Source organism: Dufourea novaeangliae, unplaced genomic scaffold (genome assembly GCF_001272555.1).
Source record: "Dufourea novaeangliae isolate 0120121106 unplaced genomic scaffold, ASM127255v1 scaffold96, whole genome shotgun sequence".
NCBI lineage: Eukaryota > Metazoa > Arthropoda > Insecta > Hymenoptera > Halictidae > Dufourea > Dufourea novaeangliae.
In genome coordinates this window covers 1,130,596-1,144,964 of record NW_015373974.1, presented here as the reverse complement: position 1 = coordinate 1,144,964, position 14,369 = coordinate 1,130,596, and the positions used below count along the sequence as shown (strand labels likewise).

The window sequence follows — 14,369 nt, the reverse complement described above, 5'->3', positions numbered from 1 at the left end:
GTCAGGTCGTAGAATAGTTATCAATGTTGCAATTCAAACAGTGGTTGCACTGAATCAAGCCCACGATGACAGAAATACGGTATAACGTTCCGTGAGGATCCGCGGGTGTATTCGCGCTGGTGCATCCACACGCGATTACATCGTCTCTGTGGGAGTAGTGTGTTAAGTGAACGGCCAGGCGTCGCATTCGCTTGCAGTTTCGCGGCTTATCTTCGCCGAGCGATGCACACGCATCACTTGGCTCGTGTGCATCCATAAACTCCTCCTCCTCTGCCGCAGAAACGTGTCGAAAGCTTACTACTCGCGGGTTCCCGTCAGAGATATTAGGTACTATCTCCATCTCTTTCTCTCTCGTGTCTGTACGCGGCTGCTGAGCGCACGCCAAGATGCACTTCAATGCGAATCAGATGACCCCACGGATGGAGTCGTTTCGTCGCGGGAATTTTCGCCGTATCGATGCGCGGAAATTGCAAATGTAAAAGCTTCCTTCGACTATTTCGCTCTGATATATGGAAATAGAATTTTTTCCTTCCAGGTTATATTCTGAGGTTTTTCATATTTTATTTATCTGTTACATCATAGGGGCCTATAATGATCTATAATGCATAGGGATCTATAATGATCTATAGGGATCTATAATGATCTATAGGGATCTATAATGATCTATAGGGATCTATAATGATCTATAGGGATCTATAATGATCTATAGGGATCTATAATGATCTATAGGGATCTATAATGATCTATAGGGATCTATAATGATCTATAGGGATCTATAATGATCTATGGGGATCTATAATGATCTATGGGGATCTATAATGATCTATAGGGATCTATAATGATCTATGGGGATCTATAATAGCTTATGGGGACGTACAATGATCTGTAGGTACTTGTATGTATAATGATCTGTAGGTATCTAATGATCTATGGATATCCACAATGATTTATAATTTATGGGGATCTTTAATAATTTAAAAGTATATATAAGGATGTTAAAACAATCCCAACTATAAAATCAGAGCATTATTGATTTTGTTCGATTTTAAATTATAATTGATTCTATAATTAACTGAACTTTCTCTATCTTACTTATATTGGAAAATAGTCTATTTTATGTAAACATTGAAGGTAGCCAATGTACATGGTTCGTTTATGATCTAGAAGTCATGGAACCCGTCTGGAAGATATTGTCGAGGGTGATGGGGTGGAGTTAGGGGTAGCATCGAGGTTGATGAACAAGCAGGCCTGGACAATGGCCGATTACTATCGCGACTGGTCACGGATTCTCGATTAAACCGTACAATGGTCCCGGCCACGGGTGAAACGTTCGTACAATAAGTGATTCCTGATAACACGCTATCCTTAACTGGCTTCCGGCGGCTACTAACAATTATTTCCCATGCTCTCTAAAAATAACACAACCGAGACAGTAGCCTCTCGACTGGTCGAAGGAAATCTTAGCTTTTTACAGTTTTTTTTTTTTATTTTTCGAGGAAAATTGTTGTTGCAATCAAGGACTTTTTTTCTCTGCAGAGCAAGTAAACGCTGCTACGTTTACGCCGTCTCTAGGGGCAGTCGTCTCGGGCTGTTTGTCGGCGCAGCGCAGTTTACTTAACTTCGATGAAAGCTTTTCGCGGCTGTTTGCGGAATCTCGATGCGAAACATCGCTTCCTTCTTCGTCCACGGTTGTTTGATGTTTTTACGGACGCGAGAATTGCGACGAAATAATTTCGATGTCGCTCCGGGGTGACTTTTTTTTTTCATTTCTTTCTCGCGGCGATCGTTTCCGGTTTATGAATCTTCGAACTTCGTGTGACTTTTTACTTCTTGTTTTTAGAACATACAAGTGTCTTTCTTTGTCAGAAGTTAATAAATAGCTGGATTAAGGAGAAATAATAAGGTTTTTGCTAACTTTCTTTTGAAACTCACATGGTACTTTTAGTGTTGATGGTTATTTCTTCATTTTAGAAATTTTTATTTCTGTTAACATTTTTCAATTAAGAAATGTTATATTATTTACTGTTATTCATGGTGAATGGAATTTACATCCAAAATCAAAATATAGTATTTACCTTCTTGCATCATTTTATAAATTGTTTTTAAAAATGTATTAGATTGTAGTAATTTTTCATATTATTATCGAGAATTTATTATTCAATTTTATCATTATTATTGTGTATGATCGTGTCAAGAAGTTTTTCTTATTGTTATACATAATTGTCCAAGGTGAATTTTGTACATGTGGTATTCGCTTACATCATAAATAATTATAGAGCTCCATTAATTAACCAGATGCTGGGCAACGTGAAAGCACCGCGAACTATAATGACGTCAATTTCGATAGGTCGATTCATCAACGACGATCAAAACTTTCCAACTAAGTTAATTACACGTTGTGTATCGATTTACCAAACTAAAAATTTCCATCTCTCTATATGAAACACTTCAATCATCACACTCGAAACTGCTTTTTTATGGCATATATAAATTCTCGTTTGACAACCAGTTGTTCGAACATTAAACAGTTAACGATCCTTTATTTAAAAATCCCAATGTAAACTCTGTAAAATATTTGAAAAGTGAAGTTTGATTTGAAAATATTGAAAAAATGAAATATTTACTTAATACTGAATGAAATATTTACTTAATACTGAATGAAATATTTACTTAATACTGAATGAAATATTTAATTAATACTGAATGAAATATTTACTTAATACTGAATGAAATATTTACTTAATAAATGAAATACTAGAATCATTTCATATTTACTTCTTCTCAGTTTCCTGTGACGAGACAGCTTGTTTCAGAAATAGCGTTATTACTGGGCTCAAAAACGTTCTCTAGAACACAGACAGAGATTCGCGAAGTTTGTTCCGACGAGGGTCTTGTTAAAACATCATAAGCGAATCACGGTAGCTTTTATTACGTCGACGGTAACACGGCTACTTCCTCGAGCTATCAAGAATTTATGGAATTCTGCGTATCCTCTTACCTGTTGCTGATTTTCCCTCTGTGTAGTAAGACGAGCCTCGACGCATTGTCTCGTTTCCAGGAACGCCTGCCTTTGCGCCAGCTCACGTGGGTGGTGTGTCAGAACACCTGCCATGTTCGTTCCACCGACCACCACTATGGAACTTAGTAACTAGAACAGAGAAATAGAGAAAAAATTACAGCATCCGTCCCTGGATATGTTATATTTACTTTTATATAGTCCGGTGGAACGTAATTTACACTTTGACACTGGTGATTTGAGATATAAGCGATTTGTTTTACTATGGAGTGACTTGGGAATTTTCAATCTAGGGAATAGGGGACTTCAGAGTCCAAGGAAATATGGGACTTTAGGGCCCAAGGAACTTGGGAATTCTATGGTCCAAGGAAATAGGGGATTCTGGGGTCAAAAGAAATGAATGAAAGAGTGCTCAAAATATGTGATTTCAGAGTCCACAAAATATGTGATTTCAGAGTCCACAAAATATGTGATTTCAGAGTCCACAAAATATATGATTTCAGAGTCCACAAAATATGTGATTTCAGAGTCCACAAAATATGTGATTTCAGAGTCCACAAAATATATGATTTCAGAGTCCACAAAATATGTGATTTCAGAGTCCACAAAATATGTGATTTCAGAGTCCACAAAATATGTGATTTCAGAGTCCACAAAATATGTGATTTCAGAGTCCACAAAATATATGATTTCAGAGTCCACAAAATATGTGATTTCAGAGTCCACAAAATATGTGATTTCAGAGTCCACAAAATATATGATTTCAGAGTCCACAAAATATGTGATTTCAGAGTCCACAAAATATGTGATTTCAGAGTCCACAAAATATGTGCCTCGGAATTCCAAGGAATAAGTACCTCTAGAGTCTACGGAACCAAGTGTCTTTCGATCCACCACGAGATCTCCCAAGTCCACCCTAAAACTCGATCTCTTTTCGCCATCGCGAACCCACTAAATCAGACGAAACTCGAAACTGCCGAACGTCCCTCAGAGTTCCATTACATATTGAATAGCTCCTTTAATTAGAATCCCTGTTATCTAGTTAATCCCTACTGCTAGCAGTGCTACACTCTAAGTACTAGTCTCGTTAACACCAGACCTTGACAAACTTCCCCATCTGGGTCGGTCGCGTCAACGAAAGTCCCGACGTAAATATACCCTGGGCGAATACAAGGAAATTTTGTCACATAACAGTTCTCAGGGACTAAAAGGATCATGGGATCGGAGTCTGGTAACTACAACACAGGATTATCAAAGTATTGGGATAGGGTGGAGTGGATTCGAAGGAAAAGTGGATAACAGGAGAGTCAGTTCTGAATCGGGAATATGGCTGCAGAAGGGTTGCTAAATCTTTGGCTTTTGGTGATTCCAGTTAATGCCCTCTGACACTTCCCCTGTAATAGGCCGCTTGTTTTGGGGGACCATTTAGGGATAATCAAGTTAGCCCCACTGGAAGCTATATGGTGCAGCTTGGGGTGGAGCTATACAGATCGAAGTTTCCCTTCCCTGGCCGAGAAAAGTAGCCGGCGAGTCAAAGGACCCGGTTTATTGAGTTTAACGGAGTTTGTAGAATACCGATACGAGAGAGTGTACTAATTGCGGTGGCTGGTTTAATTAAACTGATGTCGCCGGTGAATAGGGAAACACTTGGTACACGTGTAACGCCAGGGTCCTCTGATGGGGCTTTGAGATGGCCCCTCTCTCAGATGAATTTGGCGTTGCCCGTTCCATTGCCCCTTCTGACGTTTGATATTAATCGTTTCCAGTGGTCCTATGGGTGCTACTAAATTTCTTCTTTTGATGACGTTTATTTAAATTCGTGTTCGATAGAATCTGAGGTGGGTTTTGGGAATATTTAGAGAACTGAACAGAAACTGGCCCATTTAGAATTCATAGAAATGGATCATATTTTTCTTTTTTTCTTTCTAGAAATCTGCTTTTGCATGTTTGTAAGTATTGTAGTGTTGATTAAATGGTTATGTAGGTGTAGTTTTGGTTGAATGTAATCAGAGTGGTTTTTGGAATTGGCGAAAGAATAATTGACGATCCCTGTAGTGATAAATTCCTGAGCAAACCACCTGTAGGATCGCTCTAGTCCCTTAGGTGTCCTTTGATTCAGTAGAAACTTTTATTTCCCTGTTGCTAGTACAGGTGAGCAAGAATTATAGTACCATAATCAAAATCCAGTTTTCAATTTATTGCTGTGAAATGTGTGTCAATGATTTAAAAATAATGATTATTGCAATAACTAGATCTCTAGATTCTAGACAATAAACTAGAAAATTTTCATTAATATGTAATATCTAGTTGACTAATTTTAGCGAAAATCAATTTATTAGTTTTGTTCTCAGTATGCGTATAATTTTAAAATTTATTATAAAGGATATAGTTCACTAATTTTCCTGGCTCCCATAAAAATAAATTATTCTCGTAGTAATTATGCCAAGGCCACAAAAATTTTTCGAAAAATTCTTTGAACCATTCTGAATGTTCCTCCATGTATTGTAAAAAGTTAATTAAAAAAAGTTCTTTTCTCGGTTTGGGAGGAGCGTATATTCGTACAATTTCCGTCGAATGAAATATTAAGAAAGATTAGGGAACCTAATCACTGAGAAAGTCTGGCGTGGGACCTGCCAGATAGGAATTATTCACGAATTCCGCGGGATTATTCGTTGCATTATGTACGTCAGCCCTTTACATTAGGGTCCATTTTCGTAAACGAATTACAATTTGACCTATCCGGCTCCAGGGGGTTTCATCCTGTATATTAATTATTCATACCGCAGTGAGTCGATCCGTCTGGCTCACGAAGACCAAAATCTGACCGTCTGTCCTTCTCACTGGGCACTATAATTCCAAATTGTGTTCTTTGTATTATCATTCGTAGAGTCGAAAATTATTTTCCATTGAAAATTTTAACGTTTATAGAGTCTAGTGTACGGAAATATAAATTTGACTATCTGTCCATCTCATTCTGGAAAATAATTCTAGATTAAGTTCCTCTATATTATTATTCACATGGTAGAAAATTATTTTCTATCGATAATTTTAATATTTATAGAGTCTTGTTTACGAAAATATAAATTGGACCATCTGTCTATCTCATTCTGCAGGATCATTTCCATATCATGTTTCACGTATTATTCGGAAATAATTTTCCATCGAAAATTCGAACGTTTATTGAGGGAGTATAATCGGGGGTATGAATTTTTACGCAATAAGTCGAGTATTCGGCGTATTTATCGCCGTTTTTCCGAACATATTTCCGATCAGCGAGAGGAGGCTTTCGTTGCCCCGAAACGCCAATTGAATCTTCCGGTGCTACGAACACAGAATATCACGATTTTGTCTTTCACGCGAGATCCTCCGGGTGTATCGTGCCTGGCCCCTCGTTTTCGTCACTCTGTATGACAATTTTTATTTGAATAATCCTCTTGAATATTTATTTATCGAGAATACTTTCTCGCAATGGGGTGAATAAAATTATTCCGCTGTATTGAAATCTCTGGTGGACTATTTTCCACGGAATATTTCACTTGTGAGAAGAAACACGAAAATCCATCCTTGTTCAGTTTTCATTATTATTTAAACTAACAACCATGGTTCTCAAAAAATTGTATTCAACCTAGCCAATATAAATTTAATTCATTTTTTAATTTTCGCGACAATTTCGGCAATAGAATTCCACCGAAAATTTCATTTTCATGATCGTGATATTTATTAACACTTTAACTGCCACAGTGGAAAAGTTCGTGCATGATCAGACACGCGTTACTTCATTCTTTAAGTCATATTTCATTGAAAATATGTAGTTCTATATATTCTTATTTAAATAATCCAACCCATTTGCAATGTACGTGTTACTCATATTTGGGTGACGTGGCAGTCAAAGTGTTAAATATTGAATATTGTTAATTAAGCTCCAGGAGACCTCGAATTTAAGTGATCCATGTCAACCACAAGTCAGACAGTCCTACATCCACGAATTTCATCCCTTCCTGCTTTTATCGTTGTCACAGCGGAAGTGTCTTAAAAAACAAGCTGTTAGTTCAAATATTTACCATCAGTGTTTCAACAAATTCAGTTGTTTCGACTTCCATTAGCGTAGACTCCGAGGGGCTGACGAATCCTTTATCCGCCAGGGACACAACGGCTTTTTTGGTCGCAAGTTACCGGACGTGTCGTCGTGAAAAAAAATGTCCTCGAACAGGAAAAAAAAATGTACACGCCTCTCGCTCGCCATTCCAAAGGAATACGTTACTTTGTATTCGATGGTCGTGTGTGTGTACTCTGACGGAATCCAGATACAATCCGTTGCTCGTTAGCGGTTTCACTAAATCCGTTTTATCACAACTAAAACACAATTGTTGGCTCGGGTTTATGTGTGCTTCAAGGCTGGCGGCTGGGTCAATTGTGACCCTTCACAAGGTCTCACAGGTAGACGTTGAGTTATTGTGTATATGGAACCAGCAGAGCCGATGGGTGGGTCAATTGTGATTCGTGAGAAAATATTACAAATAGAAGTTTCGTTTCTCTAAATTTAAACAAGATCAATTTTTAAACAATGTCAATGTTCAATTTAAAGTTTTTTTTTCCATATCAATTTTAAGTTCCAAATTTTCTACTATATCAATTTTCAGTTCAAGATTTTCTATTATACCAATTTTTAATTCACAATTTTCAATTCAAAGTAGGGTCATTTTTGACCCCCGACAGGATCTCTTCGATAGATTCTCACTTCTTCTCTATGTCCTGAATGAAACGGTTCTGTTCATCGTCGGGTCGCCGGTGACCCGGCCATAGGATCGTTAAAGTTGAAACCGATATAAAATAAGAATTCTGTAGCAATCTCGTGATTCATCATCTCTTGACAGTAGGGGTGGACCCAATACAATCAAATCGTATATTGATTCGATATGACTTTTCGTGCAGATCGTCGATTGGAATCGGTTCGGGCCATTTATCGATTTTCCGCGGGGTCGATATGCTACACATATGTACGTATCAACTCCAGCAATAGCATCGTGACGATGAAGGACGTTGAGCAAAGCGTGGAGCCATACTGATCGAAAAGTTAATCGAGTTTCGTGAGTCACTGTCGAGAACGTTCTCCTACGAACGTTCCCTTCCAGGTGTTTTCTCTCCTCGCAACGGTCTGTACCTGAAAATCTCGACGTCTGACACCTGTACCTTCGTTTTTCGTGAACTGGATCGTAGCTACGTCGAGCATTCATTCTACCGGACGTTTAATCGATTCTGCTTGCTCCTGTGTCTGGTACAGAATCTACCTGGTTAATCATGTAATTTATCTCTTCATTAAATCTTCTTGGAAATTACCCTTCCACGTCCAGCACTTTGGTGTTCATTACTGTTGTTGCAACGAAGAATGTTTGTCGATATCGAATTTAGAGAATTATTCGAGGCTCAGTGTTGACAGAATTTTACGGAAAATATGTCGATGAATATTGTATAATTACTCAATTTTAGCACTCGAAATTCACCTGTTTGCAAATCAAATTCACCCTTTTGCGAATCGAGTTCTTATACAGACTTGTTTTCTTAAGTTTTTTTTTTTTATAAAAATAAAATCAAGTATCAATTTATTGTTAAGAAATTCAAAATTGTATTGTATATAATAGAAATATGCATATAAATTAACATAATATGTGTATATAATAACTTTCGTGAATTCTTGTACACATAAAAGTTTCAAGTATCTATAGGAGATTTTTTTAATTGTGACTACTATACAATGGAGCCACAATGAAAGTACATTTTCAGGTGTCCAGGTTGATTTCTTGGAAATTTTGTGTCGAGTGTCGTTCATTAAGTTATTTTCAAGATATCAGCTTGGAAGATCGTTGATCGAGAAAGACATTAACTTGGAAGGTGTACTGTCAATCAGTGTAAATTACTGTGCGTGTTCCTAGGGTCTGATATTAGTAAAAAAAAAGGAAAAAAAAAGAACGAGGGAGGAAATTAATCGAGGGGTTGATTTGGACGACTGATAACGTCATTTGTCACGGACTAGAAAGGGAAGATTCTTGAAAGCAGTCCTCAAATCCCAAGCGTCCCTTAACCGCTCGTTAATCGAACAATTTCGCAAATTGTTGCCAAGTCCATTTTCCATTTCGGTGCGGCTCAACTCCCCGACAAAGGAAACATTTTCGTGGTATTAACTGTAGATGCATTGAATACAATCATTGTCGATCGATTAGAATTTCTGATATTATTTTGGAATTTCAACGACTCGCTTAAGTGTCCCATCAGATTTATACAGGTATACAGTTGCACAATATTTTTTAATATCGATGCAAAATTGTTTTACGCGGCAAAAACATATTTTATCATTTTGAAACTGTCTAATGCCATTTTTTCTTCGTTGTAATTTCACAAATTTTTTACATTTACCAGAATTAAATATAATAATTTCCATTACAATTCAATTTTTCTTATCTTTGATCAGAAAGTTTCTTGAAATATTTGAACTCCGACTACGATCCCTCGTACACTATTCTTTGCAGTTTGAACTTTGACACGTCGTTTTGAAGTTTCGCAAGAATATCGAAACGGTTCAGGATAGTGAAAAACTTTTTCCCCCGGGAAAAAGTCGTGTAACTTTCTTTCGTTGGGAATTATTGTGTCGCTGGAGGTATAAATGCACACGATTTTCGACGTGAACACAGCTTTGTTCGATGCCCGTCTGTTCACATGTTCCCTTTGCAACTGTACTGCACTTTCGCAAATTGTCAGGCTCTCTGCGAGCGTCGGGCAATTTTTTTTTTCACTCCCGTTTGCGAATCGAACGAAATTGGAACGTTTATTTCCTATTTGCTGTCACGGTAACTTTGCCCATTCGTTTGATCAGTTTTGTTTCAGCTTTCATTTCTCATTCACTCGTTTGGCTGTAAACACTCTTATTTCAGTCTATTAATCTTTTTTACAATCGTCTGTGGAAGATGAATGAAGTGGCATTTCAATTGGGATTTACTGGATACTTTCAACAATCTTCTCCCTCTCTATACATTACATTTTATACCTTTATTTTAAAGCTCAGTACATTTATTTTTAATAATGCTATTTAATATTGCTCTACTTTTATTCATATTTAAGAACGTTGTGTCATGTTCAAATTAATTTCAATGTCCTAACGTAATTTTCCATATTCTGGTTAAAATAATCTTTCCTCAAAGAATTCTCTTTCAAAGAATTTTCCTCTTCATTTTTTTTATCTTTCCTTTTCAACGTTCTCTTAATTTTCCTCCATATAATTTCCTAAATCCTGTTCAGAATAATTTTCTAAATTCTGCTTTAGTAATAATTTTTTAAAGTCTGTTTAGAATAATATCCTAAATTTTCTTTAAAACGATTCTCCAAATTCTGTTTAAAATAATTGTCTAGATTCTATTTAAAATAATTTCCTAAAATCTGTTTAAGGCGAATTATTCCTTCCATTATCATTGTAGGTCAGGGATATAATATCAATGTATACCTATAACCCTTAAAAAAAAATTGGTACATGTAACTGGGAACAGGTTTCTGATGCTGGACGTTGGAGACCCAAAGGTGGAGTCCTGACGTATTCCATATTCAGGCCGCCTTATAACGAATTCCTTTTGCACGTCGTCGTTCATTCCTGACCTGTTAACATGCAGTCGACGCTTTGACAGGCTGTATAACCAGCTCTGTCGGGATTGAACGGTCTGGGTTCAAAGGGGTGTCGGACACCCGGTAGACACGTCGAACAGAAGATGTCTCTAATAGAGGTGGACGTCACGTCCTAACCGTGCGCGGTGTGATTGCAGCCAGCGTCTTGACTTCAGATTCGTGCCAGTACCACCAATCCACCCCCAACAGCTGAGTCACGTCGCCAGTCAGGATAATTTGTCGTTCTGTGAACAGTTATGAACGAGGTTTTTTCGTTCGTGTCTTTTAAACCTACGTGACTAGTTCGTCCGTCTATTTTTCTTCCTGTTCTCAACGTCTGGGCGACCGTTTCTCCTGCAGGTATTACTTAGGGGTAGTTAGGATTGTTCGAGGATAATTTAATGTGAATTTCTTAGTAGGTTCTTTGTAGTCTTGAAATAATATTTATATTAATTGGGTAATATTCTCTGGATGAAAAACAGTCTGATGACGAAGAATAGTCATTGGACGAAGAACAGTCATTGCATGGAAAATAGTCCCTCGGTGGAAAATAGTCCCTCGGTGGAAAATAGTCCCTCGGTGGAAAATGGTCCCTCGGTGGAAAATGGTCCCTCGGTGGAAAATGGTCCCTCGGTGGAAAATGGTCCCTCGGTGGAAAACGGCCCCTCGGTGGAAAACGGCCCCTCGGTGGAAAACGGCCCCTCGGTGGAAAACGGCCCCTCGGTGGAAAACGGCCCCTCGGTGGAAAACGGCCCCTCGGTGGAAAACGGCCCCTCGGTGGAAAACGGCCCCTCGGTGGAAAACGGCCCCTCGGTGGAAAACGGCCCCTCGGTGGAAAACGGCCCCTCGGTGGAAAACGGCCCCTCGGTGGAAATAGTCTTTGACTGAATAGAATTTCAATGAATTTTATATCAGGCTACAGTAGAACATACATATGCACATCAATTTAATCGAAGAATATCTGAAGATGTAAATGTGAGTGTTCAATCGGTTGGTCAGGGTCAAAGTATCGGTGCTTCGACGAACGTCGATGTATGTAGCATCGAGCAGCTGCTTGGCCAATGCTTTCAGCATAATAAAACTTAAATAAATTGCGCCGCGGAGAGGGGGCCATGTGAGTTGATGGATGAAGACACAAAGCTAGCAGGAAATCCAATAACTACGAACTGTTGCCGGGAGATTTCAGCTACGACCTTGTCTATGCTGTCGGCTTTATGCTTTCCCTTGCTTGCATCGATCTGTTTTCTTATCTTTTATCGACGGACGCATATGTCCCCTGCGGTGTATCGACGATCCTCTAACGTCACATCACCACTATAAGTTCGACTGGAATCTTCTACCATTCTGCGTGAAATGAATTCCCTTTATTTCTTCTGTAAGGATAGAAACAGGACCATCAATATTTTGACAATAATTTTCTGTCTCTAGGCTTCTTCAATTTTAAATTTATTTATAATATTCTGCAATTAATTACCTACGTCCCATTAATTCTCACTCGATCGAAATATTAGATGAGTGGAAAAGTTTTCATGGGTTTTGTTCTGAAAGAGTATATTAATTCTAATGAACAAATTTTTCGAATATCATTGTTATGGAACTTAATTTTACAAGTTTACCATAGAGTGGAATTTATATAAAACCTTCCTCGAACAAATTATAAATATTTTTCACAATGTCTGTTCTCGACACATGATATTATAACACAATTGTATCGATCGCATCACTTCCGAAAAAATCCATCAAAACTTTTCCAACGACCCAATATTTTTCTCACCAATGGTATCACTGTATAACTTACCACATGATATCACCACTATAAATTTAGTTTCTTCTTTTCGGTTTAATACACTGTAGACTCGTTTTCACGAAAATTCTGCCACTGACAGTTATTGAATAATTCAGGCGGTAGAAGTTGGGAGGGAGCGAATTGAAATTTTTCCAGCGACTCTTGGCTCTGGGGGTGGCGGCTTGAAAAATGGAGTTTCGCGGAGGCGTCGTGTCGCCGCAGTTTCTCATTTGTCCTCGTGTGAGAGGGAGGAGGACGTTGGAAGCGTAGCAATTCTACCCTTTGACACGGTTAAACCTTCCGGGACAAAGGTGGCCCGGATTAATCGAACAAAACACGATCAGCTAGCGTGGCTCGAGCAATGCAACTCGCGCTAATTAGACGTCAATTTCAATGTACGGTAATTTCGGTGGGTCCACGCCACCGTGAGGACTCCGTTTCGTTCAAATTAGGTCGATTGTACCGGAAAATTTATTTTTCCGTAATTGCACGACTTCGGAAAAATATTCATCTTCGGATAAGATATATTTCACTGAAATCGTTGAGGTTGTCGATATTCTGTTATAGGTAATCGTCCATATAGAATTGTTCTTTTATTTTAATTATTGAACTACAAGGGACAAATTTATTTGACTTCATTGTCAAGAATATTCTACTTTTGTAAAAGATCATTTAAAGGAATTAGTTGGTATTTTAGTGTAGGTAATCGTTCATATGGAATTTTTATTTTATTCTAATTATTGAATTAGAATGGTCAGATTAATTTTTCCTCGTTTAAGACTAGATGGTATTGAACAGTTGTCTTCAGAGGAAAATACCTAAATGAAACCATAACGTTGATCCCATTATTCGTAATCGTTCATATAGAATTGTTATTTTATTTTAATTATGGGTATCGGAACTGTTTGGTATAATTCCACCATGATTTGCTATGCACGCGAATCTCGGTAGCCACGGTATCGAGGTTGGTATCTTCTATTCATATTCTATATCCTGCCCCTGTATCGATCACAGAGTTTTGGTTAATAATCCCCTGGATCGTTGTGCTGGCTAGGCCAGGCCGCTTTGTAGCTCGTTAACTAGTTCGCTCGGCCATTGTTGCTCGTTCAGTCGCACCTCGAAGATTTAGCGTCCGTGGAATTTAATGAAACGAAACGCAATTGTTTTCTATCTCGTAAATACAACACACGTGTCGATACCTCGTACAAATGTACCAACAGAAATCATTGTTCAGTCACCTTGTTGTATTGCATTGCTTTGTACTGCACGTAGAACCCTATTATTATCATTAATAAAGTCACATACATATTCTTGAACTACTAATTTTTATGGTAATACTATTTCACATTAGGAACCATAATACACTTTCCTTTGGACTTTTTGTAGTCAACAAGTCGAGTCACAGATAAGTTCTGTTATAGACACAGAAACAATTGCTAAATAACATTTAAATAGTAACGTTTAAAGTGGACATCGATGCTTATGATTAGTGGTAATCAGGAAAGTTATATCGATTCATATTAATTCTTAAAATCTCTCGAATAGTCATAAATTTAAAAACGCAAAACGGAAATTCTTTACAGAATTTTTTACAAATAGGTATTTAGTCAAATTTATATTTTCGTTACAGTGGTGCTCTTAACGGGGGTCAGGTAATCAGTTCAGTATCGATAGCCGATAGTCGGGTAACCAGATCAGCGTTAAAAATCGAGGGTCAGGCAATCATACTAATATTGAATAGTCAGAAATTCCAGGAGTACTAATTTTCATGGTAACCCAGTACAATTAATTATACTTTCCTCAAAACTTTCTCTACTTACAATGTCTACAATAGTCGCATGCCAATGTAAAGAAACAGCTGCTTAATGATGCTTTTAACCAGGATCGTAATCCTCGATTTAATTTCCCCCACGAGTGTAA

At 37.8% G+C, this 14,369-nt stretch overlaps 1 protein-coding gene across 1 annotated transcript in view; it reads right to left on the bottom strand.

The window, feature by feature from the left end:
- The window catches only part of LOC107186955 (adenylate cyclase type 6), a 47,719-nt gene that overhangs the window by 17,678 nt on the left and 15,672 nt on the right, over positions 1-14,369 (bottom strand). The window contains exon 6 of the mRNA XM_015574928.1: positions 2,999-3,148. Coding sequence (XP_015430414.1) covers positions 2,999-3,148 — 150 coding nt within the window. The remainder of the gene's footprint in view (positions 1-2,998; positions 3,149-14,369) is intronic.